This window comes from Hemicordylus capensis, chromosome 1 (assembly GCF_027244095.1).
Source record: "Hemicordylus capensis ecotype Gifberg chromosome 1, rHemCap1.1.pri, whole genome shotgun sequence".
In the NCBI taxonomy this organism is placed as follows: Eukaryota; Metazoa; Chordata; class Lepidosauria; order Squamata; family Cordylidae; genus Hemicordylus; species Hemicordylus capensis.
The window spans coordinates 49,490,130-49,510,180 of record NC_069657.1 but is presented as its reverse complement, the minus strand read 5'-3'; the positions used below and the strand labels follow the sequence as shown (position 1 = coordinate 49,510,180).

The 20,051-nt window shown below is 42.5% G+C and overlaps 1 protein-coding gene across 1 annotated transcript in view; it reads right to left on the bottom strand.

Moving 5' to 3' along the window:
- Positions 1 to 1,717: 1,717 nt before the first annotated feature.
- TMED10 (transmembrane p24 trafficking protein 10) overlaps positions 1,718 to 20,051 on the bottom strand; it is a 33,061-nt gene continuing 14,727 nt past the window's right edge. The window contains exons 3-5 of the mRNA XM_053283936.1: positions 13,187 to 13,260; positions 5,889 to 6,015; positions 1,718 to 3,624 (exon numbers count right to left, since the gene is read on the bottom strand). Of these exons, the coding sequence (XP_053139911.1) occupies positions 3,503 to 3,624; positions 5,889 to 6,015; positions 13,187 to 13,260 (323 nt within the window). The 3' untranslated portion in view covers positions 1,718 to 3,502. The remainder of the gene's footprint in view (positions 3,625 to 5,888; positions 6,016 to 13,186; positions 13,261 to 20,051) is intronic.

Here is a 20,051-nt window from a genome sequence, read left to right as displayed (position 1 = left end):
TTGACTTTACCTGTTTAGCCATGCTGGCATCCTCCTGGACTTAGAGATCTTTCCTCCTTTTTGGTATACATTCTAACTGGGCTTCTAGTATTGTGGTTTTGAGTAAACTCCATGCATCCTAGAGTGAAGTGACTCTCCTGATTTTCCCTTTCAGTTTTCTTTTCACCATACTCATTTTGGAGAAGTTTCCTCTTCTGAAATTCAAAGTGTCTGTGTTACTTCTTTGGTGATTCTCTCCCTGGCATGTATGCTGAATTTGAGTGCACTATGGTCACTGTTCCCTAAAGGGTCCATAAGACACTGACATCACACACTAGGTCCTGTGTGCCACTCAGGATTAAGTCCAAGGTCACCTTCTCTCTGCTTGGTTCCATGACCAATTGTTCTAGGGCAGAGTCGTTCAACAGATCTAAAAATCTGACCTCTTTGTCATTACCTGTGATTTCACCCAGTCGATGTGTGGGTAATTGAAGTTACCTATTATTGCTGCCCTGCCTCTCCTTGATACTTCTCTGGTTTCCTTCTGCAACTCCTAGTCACTGTCATCGTTTTGATCCAGATGGTGATAGCAGATCCCCATGTTTCCTTTTCAGGCCTTGTATGGTCACCCACAGGGTTTCTGTGAAGGACTCCAGTCCTCCTAGCTTGTTAAGTGTCTATCCCTTCTTTAACATACAGTGCTACTCCACCTCCAAGATGCCCCTCCCTGTCCTTTCTACAGAGTTTATATCCAGGGATAACAGTGTCCGACTGGTTCTCACTGTTCCACCATGTTTCTGTTATGCCCACTTTATCATTTCTTCATCCGCAACCAAACACTCCAGCTCGCCCATCTTGGCTCAGAGGCTTCTGGCATTGGCATATAAGCACCTATGTATGTGCTGAATCTCTTACCTGAGGTATGCTATGTTTCTTTTGGTTCTTTGATCACTTTGACCAGCTAGCACAGTCTTCTGTCTGCTCTTTATGTGGTTCTGCTCTGTCCCCTTCTGTTTTATCTGAATCTTTTACACCCTCACACCTTAAGGGATGGCATTTGCTGAACATGGACACAAAATGTCATTAAGCTTACTTTCCCCTTAAGGAAAGTAGGCTAAAAATAACTTCTGATTTAATTAACAGAATACATATACTAGTTGTCTGCAATTGCTCTAACCACCAAGACAACCACATACCAAGTACTTGGCACTCAGGAATTTTGCCACCAGTAATTTATTATACTTATATGCCATTTTTCCCCAAATAGTTTTTCAGTGGACTTCCAGGCAATCTACATCCTAGACACAGACTAGGATAAGACCAGGTTAGCTTTAACAATGTAACTGTTTCAGTTTCATTGCTCATACAGTTCTATGTGGAAGCATTGTTCAGCACTCAAACATATTATTTAGTTCTTCTGAGACAGGCAAAGCAATTATCAAACTTGATTCTAGAAACCTGGTTTAGTTTATTAATTGAGCCACACTGGTTGTATTATTTGGGGCCCCTATGGTGCTCTGAATGTTGCGTTTACTGTAATTGCGAATTCCCAGGTTCAAGTTCCTATTTAAACCAGAAAGCCTTCTTGGAGGAGAGGATACATGAGATAAGAATTGTAGCATATTTTGTACACTGAAAGCAATACAGTAACCTGCTTATGTCACAGATGCAGGTACGAAGCAGTTAAAAAGGTAAAGGCATGCATTTGAGAGATTCACAGAAACACTGTTCTGAAGGATATTTTCCCAAAAAAATATTTATTGAGGAAAGTGACAAATCCCCAACCTGTTAGAGATAAATCTGTACAGGTTTCCACGGCCTCTTCTGCTTAGCATCAGTTATACCACACACGTTAGGAGTACAGTCAGGTCAAGCTACATCAAGGTGAAGTTCTCATGATCATCAAGTCATCACTTTATCAAAAAAGTAATAATTCTTGAATGGCAACAAAGTGGCAAATGGAAGGAAAAGGGCAGTAAGTTTCCACTTCCAAAAATATTTTCCCCATTAGATGCTAGCAGACTTGCTACTGGATTCAAATAAGGGGAATTGTGACAGCTTCCAAATGTTTTAAAAAGATAAAATGGAGAGTCCTGGGATCTGAATTTAAAAGCAACACTGAACTACTGGGGCAAAACTCACAACACTGATTTTGAAGGGAAGAAACAAAGATGAATACATACACAAAACAGCCCAATGTCACATCAATGTAGTCCTTTATACTGAATTACATCCTTGAGTTATACTGATCTGAAACCTGGCATCTTTGGAGACAGGGAGGACATCTCTCTCAATCTTTGCCTTTTATGTGTTTGGGTAACATTTAAGATTCAAACAGCAGATAAATGTTTCTGGAAACAAGAAGCTTCTTTCAGAACCCTTTTTTACCCAATGAAGCTAAACAACTGTTGTGCTGGTCATATGAAATCAACCGATTTCTTATGGCTGGCATAAAATGTTTTTGCCACTTCTATAAACTCTGAAACTGGTTAAGCTCAGGAACTCATTTTACAATGAAACTACAGCTCATTTAATCCTCTCCCACTGGCTGATCTTCCTGCCATTATGCATCCACACTAACGTGTGTGGATGCTGGGCTACATACATCTGGCTGCAGCTCGATTTAGTTTGTCATAATGCAAGTCTGACACTGACCAAGTAGAAATTTTACTTTTATCTTTGGCAGATGTCAGAGCTTTACACGGGCAATTATGTGAGAGGAATGGAAGGCAGGATAGATCCCCCTCCGTAGACATGACCTTGAGCACAGATTTCAAGTATGCAGGTGGCAGATGCTTCTTATCATTAGCCAAACAGCCTTTCACAGTATCCAAGGTGCTTTCAAGAACTCTACCATTCCAGAACAAGAGAAGCAATTTTATCAGAGAATGGGATAGGATGAGAATAGGAGTTCAATGTCTGTATATTGAGCCTTTCTTTTGTAACCTAGCAATATGAGCCATTTATTTTGCTCACACCCTTTCCACCCCTGCTAATAGCACTATCAAATATTTGTCAGACAGTCACCATGGGTAGTTTCTTCTTTATCCCAGAATTGCAGATATTGATTATTTTGCAACAAGCGCTGCTTCTATGAAGGCTGACTTCCAGCCCATCAGAGCCATTCCCTCCCAAAATAGCTGATAGACTGTTGCAAGTATAACAAAATTCAGTGTATTCAACTGTCTTTGAAGATCAGTACAGTGACATATGGGTTGAGGCCACCTAATCGTAGCTGAGGGGGAGAGAAAAGACAGCTCAGAAGCCAACCGCAGCTGTCCAAGACAATTTTATTTCATCCCTATCCATGAGTCCCCCAACCCCCCCTCTGAACTCTTTAAGAAAAGTTCAGAAGCCTCCTTGTTTTCTGTGCCAACATTTCCCTCCCTCCCCTTGTGGGCCAACTTGTGGAGAAAAGTTCCATTTGGCAGGTAAACTCTAAGGTGGCTCTGAGCAGCCATAGTTGGATCTCCGTGCTGTTCTTTCCAGGGTTTAAAAAACACAGGGAAAACGACCCTTTCCTCTACTCAATCAGTTTCTTGGCCTTGAAGAAACGGCGCAGGTAGAAGACCTGCCATGTAGCCAGTCCAATGAGGCAGAACATTGAGAAGATACTGAAGTATAGTACCCGGATATTGGTTGACTCTGGGGGGAAAAGAACAAAAACAAGGTTTTTATCTGGAAGAAATATCAGGAAACACCAAAGCCTCTTGATCTCAGTCCTAAACACAAGTCTAATCTCTTTTCATCTGGAACATTGAGACAAACAAGCACCAAAGAGATGGAGCTACATGCAGTAAGTTAGTGTAATTCTTTGTGAACAGAGCTGTGGATGAGCATAATTAAAAAAAAACCCTCAGCTTTCAATTAACAAAGACCACAACTCATGTTTGTGGCCCTCATGGCTGCAACATAAGTCATCAGGAAGTATGACTTTATTTCACACCAACACACCAGTTCGTCAACATTTATAGTACATATGTGTTTTATTTTGGTACATGTTCACAGAATTTTAACTCCACCCCCCCCCCCCACCAACAGCGTGATTCAGAAGAAGAATTATAAACATGAGAGTGGCAGTAAGGATGCCATAACTGAGCAAGGTGCCACAATAAAGGGGCAGATGTGCCCTTGGGTGCCATAATAAAGAGCCCCACCTCTGAAAACTGGGACATTTGCAAAATGTCTGAATGGTGGCTTTTATGTTTTGTTTTGTTGCCTGGTCAATGATGGTCCTCACCTACTAGTTGAATATATTTATGTAATGAGAACACTTACATATATATATTTTTAGTATGTTCAATTTATGTCAAATGCAGAATTTGAGTTTGCTTAGAACTGAATACGAACTGTCTTGATTGTGGATAGTAGGAGAAAAGTAACTGACTAAGAATGGAGAAAAAGAAGAGAAGAAACTGCTTCAGTTCTAGTGGGGTTGGTAGAAGGCAGAGCTTTTTGGCACAGCAAGGTTTAGGCCGGGGATGGGCATTAAGTAGCTCGGGAGCTACTGGTGGTTCTCAGGCTTGTCTGAAGCAGCTCTCCAGGCTTGCTTTGCCCTCCCTTTCCTTCCAGCCAATCTAACTGGCTGGCTAGCTGGCATGGCCACACCATTACAGGTGAAACTCGGAAAATTAGAATATCGTGCAAAAGTCCATTAATTTCAGTAATGCAAATTAAAAGGTGAAACTGATATACGAGACAGACGCATTACATGCAAAGCGAGATAAGTCAAGCCTTAATTTGTTATAATTGTGATGATCTTGGCGTACAGCTCATGAAAACCCCAAATCCACAATCTCAGAAAATTAGAATATTACATGGAACCAAGAAGACAAGGATTGTAGAATAGAACAATATTGGACCTCTGAAAAGTATAAGCATGCATATGTATTCAGTACTTGGTTTGGGCCCCTTTTGCAGCAATTACTGCCTCAATGCGGCGTGGCATGGATGCTATCAGCCTGTGGCACTGATGAGGTATTATGGAAGACCAGGATGCTTCATTAGCGGCCTTCAGCAATTCTGCATTGTTTGGTCTCATGTCTCTCATCCTTCTCTTGGCAATGCCCCATAGATTCTCTATGGGGTCAGGTCAGGCGAGTTTGCTGGCCAATCAAGCACAGTACACTGTATACTTTTCAGAGGTCCGATATTGTTCTATTCTTCAATCCTTGTCTTATTGGTTCCATGTAATATTCTAATTTTCTGGGATTGTGGATTTGGGGTTTTCATGAGCTGTACACCATGACCATCACAATTATAACAAATTAAGGCTTGACTTATCTCGCTTTGCATGTAATGCGTCTGTCTCATATATCAGTTTCACCTTTTAATTTGCATTACTGAAATTAATTGGCTTTTGCACAATAATCTAATTTTCCGAGTTTCACCTGTATTGTGCCCACTCTGTGGGTTGCTTTTATTTTCCTCTCACATTCATTTCCCCCCCAAGAAGATCATCTTGCTCCCTTGCAGCACAGGTACCCCTCAATTCAGGGGTCTGATGTTAGTTCCTTCTACTCTAGACATAGATTCTTGTACAAGCTTCCGTTTTGTGACTGGTTCTGCCTCCTCAACCACTATTTCATGCTGGTAGCTCCCACGGTTCTGGCCAAAAACGAGAGAGAGAGTGCGAGAGCATGTGCTCCTGGAAGCCTAGCGTTATACAACAAAATACTCAAGGTGGTGAAGTATTAAAGAGATTATAAGAGTAAGTAAAACAAGTTTAAAGATGATACATCTACAAATGGATGAAACTATACCCACAATGGCTCAGAGCACCTAGCACAGACTACATCTCAGACACCAAGTAAGCATTATGACAGCCCAGTCCTGAGCCCATTACTACCTCAGTGAGAGATAGATAGCAATACTGTTAACCCACAACTTGGAGGCACACAAGGACTCACCATTGGTGTCCCTCATCTCCTCTTCCCGCTTCTTCATGTAGGCAAAGTCGTTAACAACAGATTCTGAAAGATCCTCCAGCCGTCTCAGCTCCAGCTCTAGCGGCTTCAGCTTTTCTACTTTGGCAATCTGACAAAGGAAGAGTCCACAAATCACTAAACCAAAAGGTACTGACCCATATAAGTTTAGGATTCCCACTATTTTACTTATTATCCATCAAGTTTGTACGCTGCCACAAACTTTCGTCTCTGGGTGGTTTACAGTGACATAAAACAGGTTAGAACATAGGAAATAAAAACCTTTAAATAATTTAAAACTGAGTCAGATAAAAAAGCTTGGAAGAAGAGGTAAGTCTTCAAGTGCTTTTTAAAAATCATTTTTAAAAGCTCTATAGGCCAATGAATAGCATTGTGGTAGCAAGCATGACTTGTCCCCTTAGCTAAGCAGGGTCCACCCTGGTTGCATTTGAATGGGAGACCAAATGTGAGCACTAGAAGATATTCCCCTCAGGGGATGGAGCTGCTCTGGAAAGAGCAGAAGGTTTCAAGTCCCCCCACCCCCGCTTCTCCAAGATAGGGCAGAGAGGTTCCTGCCTGCAACCTTGGAGAAGCTGCTGCCAGTCTGTGAAGACAATACTGAGCTAGATAGACCAATGGTCTGACTCAGTATATGGCAGCTTCCTATGTTCTTATGTATCTGTTCTATTTATGCTGATTTTATTAGTAAGACTGTGGGCTCTTGATGTACTATGTTTTTCCTTTTTGTGAAAGCCTGTGGCAAAATATATAAATACAATGAATAGCATGTGGCATTAGCCCTTTTCAGATGTCTGAAAAGAAGAGGATGCTTTACTCTCCTACAGTGAACCTGAAGTCACTCCCTGGTGCAGATGCGCTCAGATGCCTCCTCCCCATGTTCTCCATGCTTACAGCATTGTCTGCAGAGAGAAACACTGTAACTATGGACATGTTGGTAATTCTTACTAAAATAATCTGTATTTGGAAAACAAGCACATTTGTTTGGAGCAAGCCAAAAATGGTTTGAATAATGTTTTAAACTATGGCTGTGATATTTAGTCAATCAGTTAAATTAAGCAGACTGAAAAACACTGATTGATTGTAGAGGTACCCTCTGTTAATCAAGCAGAAGTTTGTAAATTTGCTGTCATATGCATATATCATCCAAGTTTTTTTTCTACTGTAAATTCATGCAGATCTGATTAATGTAATCAATTAATACATACAAACAGCATTTTTGGCAGGAAACCTGAAGCCATTATGACTGAACACAGGTTAGAACCCATATTAGGGCCTTTAAAAACCCTACAACCTTATTTATCAGCTACCACTGTGTCTGCTCAATGATGTCTACGTTATTTCAAGTGGTTTGGGGGGGCCCTGAATGAGGGCCCCAGGGACCATCAGACAGAACCCATTCCAGCCCACTGTGATTAATTTGCTTTAAATTTTGCAAATAAAAATTGCTCATATCCAGATTTACTTAGACAGTAAGATTTTCACAAAGTGAGGACTGAATGCTCCCCATGTGCTGTTTGGTCCTGTCATCATAGATAAGTTTCAATCCAAGTTACCCAAAGAGGTGGACAGGCTGCTTGGAATTCTGGAGACTTACCACATGCACACCTAACCTTGCCCTATGTGGTTGCTGAGAGTAGCCAGGGATGGGCTGAGGTTCTGGGTTGCAAAGATCATAAATACCTCCTAGAACAGAGAGAAGTAGAACCTTCCCATTATTCCAGCTGGAAGTAGAACAGGGGGGAGTGCTTCCCCTGCTGGAAGCAGTTGTTAGGCCTCTCCCAAAAAAGTAATCCTTTGACTCAGCCATCCTGAACAACTTTTGGCCAGTCTCCATCTTGCTGTTTCTAAGCAAGGTGTTGGAGCACGTGGGGGCATCTCAGCTCAAAGCATTTCTGGATGAACTTAGATCCCTTTCAGTTTGGCTTCTGGTATGGGACAGAAACTGTGTTGGTAGCCCTGGTAGATGATCTATGCTGGGAGATTTAGAAAGGGGGAGTGTAACCCTGTTGATTTTTCTGGACTCCTCAGCGGTTTTCGATACCATCAAGAACAAAAACGTAATCCTGATGAGACTGAGGATCAGTAAAACTGATAATCCAAGTACTGAGGTAAATCTGGTCCTAGACAAGATCACATTCCCCTTGAATAACCAAGTTTATAGCCTGGGGGTTCTCCTAGACCTGACATTGTCCCTGGAGGCCTAGGTGGTGGTGGTGGTGTCCTGGAATGCCTTTTACCAGCTTGGTCTGGTATGCCAGCTGCAACCCAACCTGGAGAAACCGGATCTGACCTATTATTACCCATGTACTTGTTACACTCATATTGGATTAGTGCACTGCACTCTTTGTGGGACAGACGTTGAAGACTGTTTGGAAGCCTCAACTGGTTCAGAATGTTGCCACAAGTATGTTTGTGGGCAATAGTCACTACACAAGTATGACATCTATCCTGCAGCAGCATCACTAGCTGTCAGTTTGCTTCCAGGCCAGATTCAAAGTGCTGGTATTGACCCTTAAAGCCCTACACAGTTTGGGACGAGGGTATCTGTCAAGCCACATTTGCCCATATGAAACTGCCAAGATCCTCACATTGTCATCTCAGGCTCTGCTCTCGGCCTCACCAATGGTTCATGGGACCCAGGACAGGGCCTTCTCAGTAGTGGTCCCCTATCTTTGGAATGGCCTACCGGAAGTGCTTTAACAGTCTCCCTTCTTATTTTGCAAAGTTATCTGATAGCGCTCCTTTTTAAAGCAGCATTTTAAAGTTTGTTTTAATTGGGTACCCAGTTCTAATTTCAGTTTTAGACTCATTTGTTATTTTATCTTGCTGTTTTGTTTCTATGTTTGTTTTGTTATGGTTTTATTGTAGCAGCAGTGTGTTTGAGGGGTAGTGCTACGGTGTGGGTTCAGATGATAAAAAGTAACTTTGATTAGCCAAATGAACCAGGGTTTCACATTACACCTAAACCTGCTCCATGCTTACCTGAATATTAGCCACACTGTTACTGAGTAATGGGGCTTACTTTCAAGTACGTGTGCACAGGACTGCAGCCTAAGATTTATTTAATTGGCTGTCTGCCTTAATTTATACATCTGCATTATTGTACTGCAACAACCTGAGAGTGAATATTGACAGTGTAAATGGTCAGAAGAAAGAAAACCGTTAATGGCACTCATTAAATGAAACCATACGTGGATGTAGCACAAGGGCAGACAATTTGTATGGAAAGCAGGAGGAGTTTCATGCCCCAGATACCTATGTGGCCCTACTGCAATGCAGCAGCAGAACAGGGCTCTTGCACCAACTTTGTAGCTGCACAAAGTGAGTATTTCACACAGCTACCGAGTTGGCGCAAGAGCCCTGTTTTGCTGCTGCACTGCAATATGGTCACTCAGATGCAATCCTTACCTTCTAACCATCACCTCTCCAAGACAACATAGAGAGGGCAGTGGAACAGCAGTATTATCTGTGGGGCACCACTGTACGAAGTCCCCCAAAGCTACGAGCTGGGTAAGAAAAGAACATGGGGGCTTATTAGTGCTAGAGGGTATGGAGAGAAGCAGTGGCTGAGGTGGAAGAGGGGAGAGGAGAGGAAAGACGACAATGGTAGCAGCCACTATATGTTTGCTGAGGCACAGCCATAGATACAGGGAACTGAGGCTAGGCTCCTAGGGATATTCTAGGCTACTAATATTTAACTCATGGGTTATGTCCCAACCAAGAGCTAGTCACACCTTCATTTAATTTTAGAAAAGCAAGAGACAGAATGAACACAAATACAAATCACCTATAAAACCCTAAACAGCTTGGGCCCTGGGTATTTAAAAGAACGCCTTCTTCGTTATGAACCCGACCGCCCATTGAGATAATCAGGAGAGGCCCGTTTGCAGTTGCCACCGGCTCATCTGGTGGCTTCTCAGGGACAGGCCTTCTCCGTTGCTGCCCCGAGGCTTTTGAATGCGCTCCCTAGTGAAATAAGAGCCTCCCCATCTCTGACAATTTTAAAAAAGTCTTTAAAGACACATCTGTTCACCCAGGCTTTTAAATGATATTGTTTTGATTGTTTTTAATGTTGTTTTAGAATATTGTTTTAGAAAATTTTAAATTATTGTGTTTTAAATTTCTTGTTTTTGTTTTTAACTAATTTTTAATGTTGTTTTTATCTTGTTGTAAACTGCCCAGAGACGTACGTTTTGGGTGGTATAAAAATATGTTAAATAATAAATAAATGAAGATAGGACTTTTAGACTTTTAACCGGAGGGCTACAGGCCACCTCCAGCCTCAAAGGCAGGATGCCTCTGAGTACCAGTTGCAGGGGAGTAACAGCAGGAGAGAGGGCACGCCCTCAACTCCTGCCTGTGGCTTCTAGCGGCATCTGGTGGGCCACTGTGCAAAACAGGATGATGGACTAGATGGGCCTTGGGCCTGATCCAGCAGGGCTGTTCTTATGTAACCAGTGTGTAGAATTGTGACAAATGCAACTTCTGTCAGCTTTGCATATTAGATTCTGTTTGTTGGAAATAGGGAGATACATGCACCCAGCCTCCTTTATAGCTGGTGACATTCTCTTCCGTAAAGGATGGCATACATGGTTAAAAAAAATTGAAAGTTGGTCCCATGGGCATGGTTGGAGGGTGCAGGATACAGCCACTTTGCTGAAATTAAGTAGGTCTTAGTCTGGTCAGTGCCTGGATGGGTGTCTGCCTGGGAACCCCATGTACACAGCCTTGCATTCCATATTGGAAAAGAGGAAGGATAGAAATGTAATAAGATAAATGTTGTGGGTGAGGAGTAAAAAGTGGGTCCTGGGTTTGAAAATGTTGAAGACGACTATTCTAGGCTGGCTATTTATTTATTTAATTAATTTATAATTAAAGCCAAATCTCTAACTCATTTGCTTGTATTTCCAAACAATGTACAATTAATAATCTATCCAACTGATTAATAAACTTGATCCTGCTCTCTGTTCCCAATGAACATCAAAGCACTGGGATGATTCACAAGAAAGGGAAACAGTAATTTCCTGCTTCATTTCCCTCTACTGTGCACACTAACTATTTAAGGAGAAGGGGCAGGATATCTGTACTTCCCTCCTTTGTCAATTATAAAAATATAATTTTGCTCCAGGTTACCATAACTGCATTATTTTTCTCCTTGCAAGTACATTGGTGGGTACATCATATTTATTTTTCTTGCTGGAGAATAACTTGGCAAGTTCCAACATTTAATTCTAAACTTATTTTGTTTGTTTTTTAATTGGAACACATTATTCTAACACATAGGAAACTGGTCTCAGCCAGAAAAGAAGCAGAGGGGAGTACTGTAACTCCCAGTTATGAGCTTAGGATTTCCATGTTCAAACCATAGGGTGGTTTAAGGTGGTAGAGCAAAGAAATGGGGACAGGACTGTAAGCTCAGTGGTAGAGCATCTGCTTTGCATGCAGAAGGCCTCAAGTTTAGTCCTTGGCATCTCCAGGAAGGATTCTGCCAGAAACTTTGGAGAGCCACTGCCAGTCAGTATAGACAATACTGAGTTAGATGGACCAATGGCCTGACTCAATATAAGGCAGCTTTCATGTTCCTATGAAATATAAGACAGTAGACAGCATCCTGAGTAGTTAGTCATGACAAAGCACTACTTAAATCAATGAGACAAGTCCTATTAATTTCAATGGAACTGACTTAAGAGTAAAGTAACAGTCTGTGCTCAGTAAATTTACTATAGTGGTGGTTTGATGCAGGGACACAAGGGGGCAGCCAAACCATGGAAATCCCAAGCATGACAAAAACTTTTAATAATCTGAACAGTTTTTACAGAATCAAATCTTTCCAATCACAACCCTTACATTTTAGTGTCCGAGGATTGGAACAGGGCCTAGACAGTGATTTTCGGTTTTCCAAGTAAGAGCCACTTTGGCAAAAACAAAAACCAACTCTTCAATGTGAGGTATTTCCTATCACACGTATCTCTGTGCAGGGTTGTGGGAGTGCTGGGAAGTCTAATCCTCCCCAACACTTTCCCCATAGAGCTCTATGGGAAACGTGCTGAGGAGGATTACACTTCCCAGCACTCGGTGGGCATCTTCCAAATGGTGCTGGAGCTCAAGAGGGCTCCGTTTCCCTTAAAGGAGCCACACCAGTGCTGGGCAAACACAGCACTGCACAGCAGAAGCGGCTGCCTCTGCACATTGCCAAAGAGGCTGCGTGGAATATTCAGCTTTGACTAAAACTTCACACAAACCTAAAATTAGTTGGGGAGCTGCACTTAGGACTGATGGACGCTACCACCAGTTCCCAGGCCTGGCAATAAAGAACAGTGGTCCAGGAAGGTACCCGACCATAAACACACAATTCAAAGTCTGGTAGGTTCTGGAGAAACCTACAAATCTTAGCAGAGTTTTTTATTTTTGTTAAAAAGAAGTGGGTCACAGAAAGGAAGAGACACATTTTCTGTTTAGCAGAAGAAATATTTTTAGGACAGTTCCTAAAAGAAGGTCTGGAAGATTCTGGGTATGCCCATTCATCAGGCCAGTTCTTAGTAGGAAGACATAAATAAAAATGCATCCTATTTCATAAGCCACCTAAACCAGAACATTTAGATCCAAAAGGAACTCAGCCCCATTGAAATCAGGATGACTAAACCCACTCTGCCATGCAATCTCATGCATGTTTTACTTGGAAGTAAGTCCCACTGCATCCAATGGGGCTTACTCCCTGGTAATGTATTTAGGATCACAGCCTCAAGCTGCTGATGGGTGCTTCATGGAAACTTAACACAGGGATCTACTTGTTAGTTTTTAAAATTAAAAACTAACTAGTTTTAAAAAACATTACATTTTTTCAATTTTTATTTATTTATTTATTGACTTTAAAAAAACTGATCAATACTTAACAAGGGTTATATTCATCTTACTGTCTGGAATTCTGTTAGTGAAACAAACTTTTCTAGATGCTTCCCAAGAAAGCATCGTTGCCAACAAGCAGCAGATTCCTCCTAGAACTGACAGTGCAAAGTTGACAGTGAGAGGGATTTACTTTCTCAGAAGTGAATCCCACTGAATTCAATGGCACTTACTCCCAAGTAAATGTTCTAGGATTTCAGCCTGAGTGTTTAAAAACACCAGCGGATGTGAGCTAAATAAGATCTAGGATTAAGGCTATCCAGGAGGCTGGGAAAGGAGCATTCTACTGCAAGTCCCAAGGCCACATACAGACAGCAACACGTGAATGCCGGGATCAGGCAGCAAAAGCAGGGACGTACCTCCTCATAGTTCTTTGCTTCCACTCCGTGCTTCATGTTCAAGGTCACGAGCTGGTCTGGCATCCGCCCTGTTCCTGGAAGTGCAATGAAAGGGCTCATTGTATGCAGTACTCAGCCTGCCAGGAAATTCCTAGCCCCCCACTATGGAGGAATATGTACTACCCTCCCATTCAAGTCTCTGAACAGCTGAAAGAGGCAGCCCCGATATGCCTGAAAATTACAGAAAAATCTGTAGAAAGAACAAACTTCCAACAGTAACAAGAACAAGCTACAACTCAAGATGTGGAGCAGGCAGAACACAAAATACTCAGATTTCCTGCTCTTCATTCTAGCCCTTGACAACAACATACAACCCATTTCAGGCCAGAGAAGTTGGAAAGAGCTAAAAGGCAAATTTCATCCAAATAGAAAAGCAAGTGTAAACAAACAGATGAAAGAATTAGACATAAACAAACAAGCTTAAAAGAGATAGAGAGGGTGTGTGTGTGTGTGTGTGAGAGAGAGAGAGAGAGTGTGTGTGTGTGTGTGTGAGAGAGAGAGGGAGAGAGAGAGATCAGCTAAGAGACCACATGGAACAATTAATTGAGACTTATTTTAAGACAGTTTTTTTAAAAATACAAAAAAAAGTATTACAACAAATGAGACATACAGAGGATACACAATGGAACAAAATCTAGGGATGGAAAACTAAGAATGGTGTTTGTATCACTGCTATAAAGTCTGCCTACACCCTGCCTTTCATCTCCCCTTACTTCTCCCTTTCCCCTATTCATTTTCTTACTACCTTCACTCAGATTTGTAGTCAGTTATCTCTAGCAACATGGGATGAACACAGATTGTTTCCGAGCAACTAGGGCTAATCAAGAGCCTCCCCATTGCAACTTATCAGCACAAGTTTTGCGCTTAAAAAAGAGAAAACCCACTGGCTTTGAATGAACTTCCATACCAATATGAATTAATGAGCTTGTACTTTTACTTTTGCATCTGAATCCTCTTGCTTTGTCACAGTGGAGCAGAAACACTTGCTTTGCTGCGTTTCATACTTGGGACCCCACAACTGTCTGAGTCAGCCACTCATCTTCACACGTTTAGTACTGTGAGCTTATTGTCTCTTTTTGTTTACCTTCTCCAACATACTTGGAGGCTGTGTCATTTTGTGTGACCTTCTAGTACAGGGGTGGGCAATGCCTCTCCAGTTGTTGAACTACCATCATTCCCAGCCACAATAAACTGTTGAACAGCTGGAGAGCCAGGGTTGCCTATCCCTGTTCTAGTTGAAGCAGAGGAGTAACTAGGGAAAACGGCGCCCGGGGCAAGCACTGAAATTGCGCCCCCCGCCGCCCCCCAGAATACATCTGACTGACACATGTTTCAGAAAACTTTTATTTTAAAAATTACAAAAATTACAAAAATTACCAAAAATTTCAAAATGCGACAAATAACCAAAAATGCGACAAATAACCAAAAATGTGAACTCTCCCTCCAAGTAGCCCAGAGTGGTGCACTACATACTTAGGTTATTCCTCACAAGCAACAACCCTGTGGAGTTGGCCTGTATCTCAAACAACAGAATTATGATGCAATGATGATACACACTACATTATACTTAGGTTTTTCCTCACAAGCAAGAGACAATCTCCAAAGGTCCTGGCATATAACCCCCTCCCCCATTTTTCTTGCCAAACTTTGTGTCTTTAGCAGGATACCACAGGCACTTGTTAAAGCTAACACTGCAGGTTTTTCTGAGATGGAGCTGTTATAGGAGCACTTCAGCGTAAACTGAGATCACAAGGCAAGCTTTCACAGTGCAAAAACGAGCATGCCAGCAAGCAGAACTCATGGTAAAACTCTCTTGAAACACCTTGTAACAATGCACAGGCAGCTATGTTACACTGCTTGAGTCAACTCACACTGCTGTACTACCCAGGCTGTGGGAATTGACTCTCAGTTCCATATACATGCATGCATTTAAGACTGAGTGCCAAAGAATCTTTATGATTGTTTTTATTTCTTTTGGGGCGGAGAGAGGAGCGTATAATGCAAACATTAACACCTGTTAGGCACCTGAGACCATAGTTGGGCAGCTAAATAAAAGCCTGATTCTTTAATATGTTTTTTTTCCACATGTGGCTTCTATAGTTTTTGCAACTCATTCTCACCCTGACACTTGGTCTGCTGCTTCCACCCGCCCGCCGCCGAATCCTTTCTTCTGTGCCGGGTGTCCGTGTGTGTCCTCGTCGTCTTGCCTGCGCCTGCTGCACTGCAGCCCCAGCCCCAGCCCCAGCAACGACGCTTTCCTCCGCGACGGCGACCACGCCACCACGTGCAGGCGAACAGAGGAGGACGGACGCACCGCACGCATGCGCAGCGCGACTCGGCACGCTGGCCGAGTCGTGCGTGTGTCACTGACTAGAGACCCTCTGGCTGGCAAGCCACTAGAGGGCCTCTTTCTGGCTGTTCCAGACTAAGCGAGCGATGGAGCGAGCGAGCCTCAGCCAAGGGCAGTCGCAGTGAGCAGCATGAAAGGCGCCCGCTGCCAAGCCAGGCCACTGACTGGCCGCAAGCAAAGCAATGGGGGGGCGCGGGGGGGCAGTCGCAGTGAGCAGCATTAAAGGCGCCTACCGCGGCGCCCGCCGCCGCCAAGCCAGGCCACTGACTGGCCGCCAGCAAAGCAATGGGGGGGCGCGGAAGGGACCGCTCGTGGGGGAGGGGGCGCCGACGCGCTCCCTTGACTGCTGCAGCACTGCTGCACTGAGCAGGAGAAATTTGTATTAAATTTTTTTAAAAAAAAATTGGTCATGGCAGCGCCCCCCACGTGACCCGAAAAGATGGCGCCTGGGGCACGTGCCCCCCTGCCCCCCCTATAGTTATGCCTCTGAGTTGAAGTAAAGGTAAAGTGTGCCATCGATGTTGACTCCTGGAGACCACAGAGCCCTGTGGTTGTCTTTGGTAGAATACAGGAAGGGTTTATTGCCTCCTCCTGCGCAGTATGGGATGATGCCTTTCAGCATCTTTCTATATCACTGCTGCCCGATATAGGTGTTTCCCACAGTCTGGGGATTTGAACTGGCAGCCTCTGAAATGCTAGTCAAGCCATTTCCCTGCTGTGCCATTAGGTGGCTAGATGAACTAGCTGTAGCCATTTAACACTTAGTCAGAAAGAGACTTGAGATTGGCATTTGGACAGCAGTTCCTCCAAGTCTGTTACTAGACATGTTGGGTTGCTATGGTCACCCAGGCTCTGCCCCCAAGCATTGAAAGTAGGTGGGCAAAACTCATGGAAAGGAGAAAGAACTGGGAAATCCACCTTCAATAGAAAGCTCTTCTGCCAACAATTTCTTGAAGTGTGAATTACAGCTTGATTATCTACATGTTTACTTGGAAGTTTAGTCTTACTGAGTTGAATGGGGCAACTCCCAATATTGCAATTACTTCAGCGTAAGCCCCACTGAAAGCAATGAGACTTCTTGAGTAAGCACACCCAGAATGGGGCTGCATGTGAACAATCTGAGTAGAAGTTTTGTCATCTTTAGCCTTTTTGGAGTGGAAATTGATAACTGCTGCTTTGAAGCTATAGAAACGATATAAATACTAGGCGTTTTTTAACCTCTCTCAATCCTCCAATCCTGAAACATCTGTTTTTATACCAACTGCTTTTAAGTGTAGGAGATAAAAGGATTTTAATAGATTTATACTCTACTTTTTCTGACGCAAGTCACCTGAAGTTAGCATTTTAAGGGTATTTTAATTTACAAGTGTGTGCTCATGGATAGGCAGACTAGTAAAATAAATAAAATAAATAGATCTGTCTGGTAATTTCTGTGGACTTATCTACAGGACTACCCTAACCAGTGAGAGTGGAACTGACGGGCAAATGTAGAGGTGGATCTTAGAATCATAGATGTCAAGAAAAACTACAGCTAAAGGAATGCGAATAAGCAACACAGATAGTAGAATCAAAATAGCTTATTAATGGTAATTAATCATCTGGGACTTGGCTGTATCAACAAGAACTATAGTAGCATAATGCAAAATTAGAAATACTGGGCATCTCTTGAGTATGCATGCTCATGAGCTGTTAGTTTTCGATGCTTACATTTTCATTTTGGTCTACCTTGGGGGAAAAGTAAATAGTAACAAACTTCTTAACTAAAAAAAGAAAAAACATCTGCTACTTCTGCAGCAGGCAATGAGTTTGGGACAAAGATCATGCGAAAGTTGGCCATCATATATTTATAGCGAGCTTCAACAGCAAAGGTTAGAAGATGAGACACACACACACACGCAGGTGAGGCCTGTTGTTGACCAGACAAAGTTATTTTGCATAGATCACAGATAGTAAAGTTCATACATGTAATAAAATTTTATTAACATGCTTGCAAAAGGGAAATAAAAGAACAGTTTGAAATTTGTAGGATTTCAACTTGAATCATCATTCATTTTATTGAATAATGACCATATATGATAAATTTAAATCATAGTACATTGAAATCGGAGAAAAATCTGCTTTTCTTGGGCATATCATTTTGGAATTATTGATCTGATTACTGAGTGTTAAATATCTGTTAAGAACAGATGTTAAAATATGATTATGTTCAAAATTTCTTCTTAAAAATACATTTTTAACCTCCCCCCAAGCATATTCTGGTGTAAAAAATAGTACATTCAGAGCACAAACCAATCCATAAAAATATATAATAGATATAATCCTCAGCCTGCTTGCAAGAGATGCAGGAGGGAGGTATCCAGCAAGAACTAAAAACCAGGGTAGCACCATACCACAAAATGTGAGTAAGGAATTCTGAGAAAAATGGACTGTGCTACACCTCCCAACACACAGTTCTCTCACTTCCAAAAGCTTTGCTATGTATAAATAGTACCTTGTTTTGCAACAGCCTGTATGAAGGGTTACTCAAACTCGCAGAACAGAGAAGAATAGAAGTAATTTTGCACAGAAGTGAAAAAGCTGACAGCTAGATACCTTCTTACTGCATGTCCCAGCATATAGTGGAGTCTTTAAAGATAGCCACCTACTTCCTAAACACCTCTCTCGAGGGCACTTTAAAATGCATGAGGTACACACTGAAGAATCTGGAATTGCACCAAGAGGATAACATTTACATAGTACACCTTCCAATTCTCTGGCACTGCATCAAATTATAGGCACCTAGATCTTTTCTAGCCCTGATCCCAGAGGCAATAGAAATATGTTAACTAACTAAATAAAAAGGACCACCCAGATAAAGTGCAAGGAGTGTAGGACACAGACCATTTTCAAAGGCTGCTACTCAAGTTACAGTTTAGTAAGACAGAAGTGCCCTGGCATATCACCATATGGAAATGTTTAGCATACTTAAATGCTTCTAAAGCATGGGAAACTTCAGAAAATTTGTACAGATGGCATTCTTTGAAGAGACTTTATAGACAAAATCTCATATTTTCTGCCAAACAGAACACACACACACACACACACACACCTAGGCATTTTTTTCCTATACTAGGGGGAAGACCATGAAATTTCATAGGCAATCAGTGGAATGATGGGATGGCTCAAACCCTTCTCCTTTGATCTACTAGCTTAGACCCATTTATTGCCAGCCTCCCCTCATGCCTTTCCCAAACTTTCTTTGCTCCCTCCGTCTCCCCCAGTTCCCACACATGCTCAGTAGTTCAGAGAGCACATGACTCCTCCGTGTATACTGGCTCAAATTTAGATCCTGTTTGACACACTGCCACAATTCCCAGCATTCTCCCTCTTTCTTGGTCCTGCTCAGCATAAAAGTGTTGGGAAATTACTTATTTCCTGAGTTGGAAAGTGAGCATGAAAAGTAATTTTGTCCCACCTCCTTGACAGTCCAAAAATGTGAGCTTAACAACCACCTCCGATCCAAATATTTCAAGGAAGGGTAGGTACACATGATGGAAATTGGATAGTACAGCAAATAGGTCCAATTGTGTCAGAAACAGCATTATGCAAGACATAGCTTAAAACAATATAGATATACAATAAATTAAAAGTCCACAGAAGGAGATCCAGTCAATCAAAACCTCAATCAAACAGGGATTAGAAACTATAGGCAGTGGCACTTTGAGATAAAAATAAATATGCAAGACTCTTTCCTAGACAGACAGACAAACGGGGGTGAGGAAAAGAGATTTGCCCAACCAAAAAAAAGGTGGTGGTTACTAACACCTCCCATCCCAGAACAGCCCATAGTGAATGCACAAACACCTTCCTCCAAGGTCAGATGACCTCCCTCCTCCCTGGAAGTGGAACACACCAGGTCTTGGCATTACTGCGCCACCTATGGATGGGGCCATAGCTCATTGTGCATCATAGCTCATAGTGCATCTGCTTTGCATGCAGAAGGTCCCAGGTTCAATCCCTGGCATCTCCAGGTGGGGCTGGGAAAGACTCCTGCCTGAAACCTTCGAGAGCTACTGCCAGTCAGTATAGACAATACTGAGCTAGATGGACCAATATTCTAACAGAGTAAAAGGCAGCTTCCTATGTTTCTGAGTGGTCATGCAACAATGGCAACTTCTGGATCCTGTCTGCAACTCCACAAAGCCAGTGGGGAGCTTTGGGTTCTACTACCATGAACCCATTCTACAAACCCACAATTCACCCCCAGTGAGAGAGGGGTGAGAGCCAGCGTGGTGTAGTGGTTAGAGTGCTGGACTAGGACTGGGAAGACCCAAGTTCAAATCCCCATTCAGCCATGATACTTGCTGGGCGACTCTGGGCCAGTCACTTCTCTCTCAGCCTAACCTACTTCACAGGTTGTTGTGAGGAGAAACTTAAGTATGTAGCACACCGCTCTGGGCTCCTTGGAGGAAGAGGGGGATAGAAATGTAATAAATA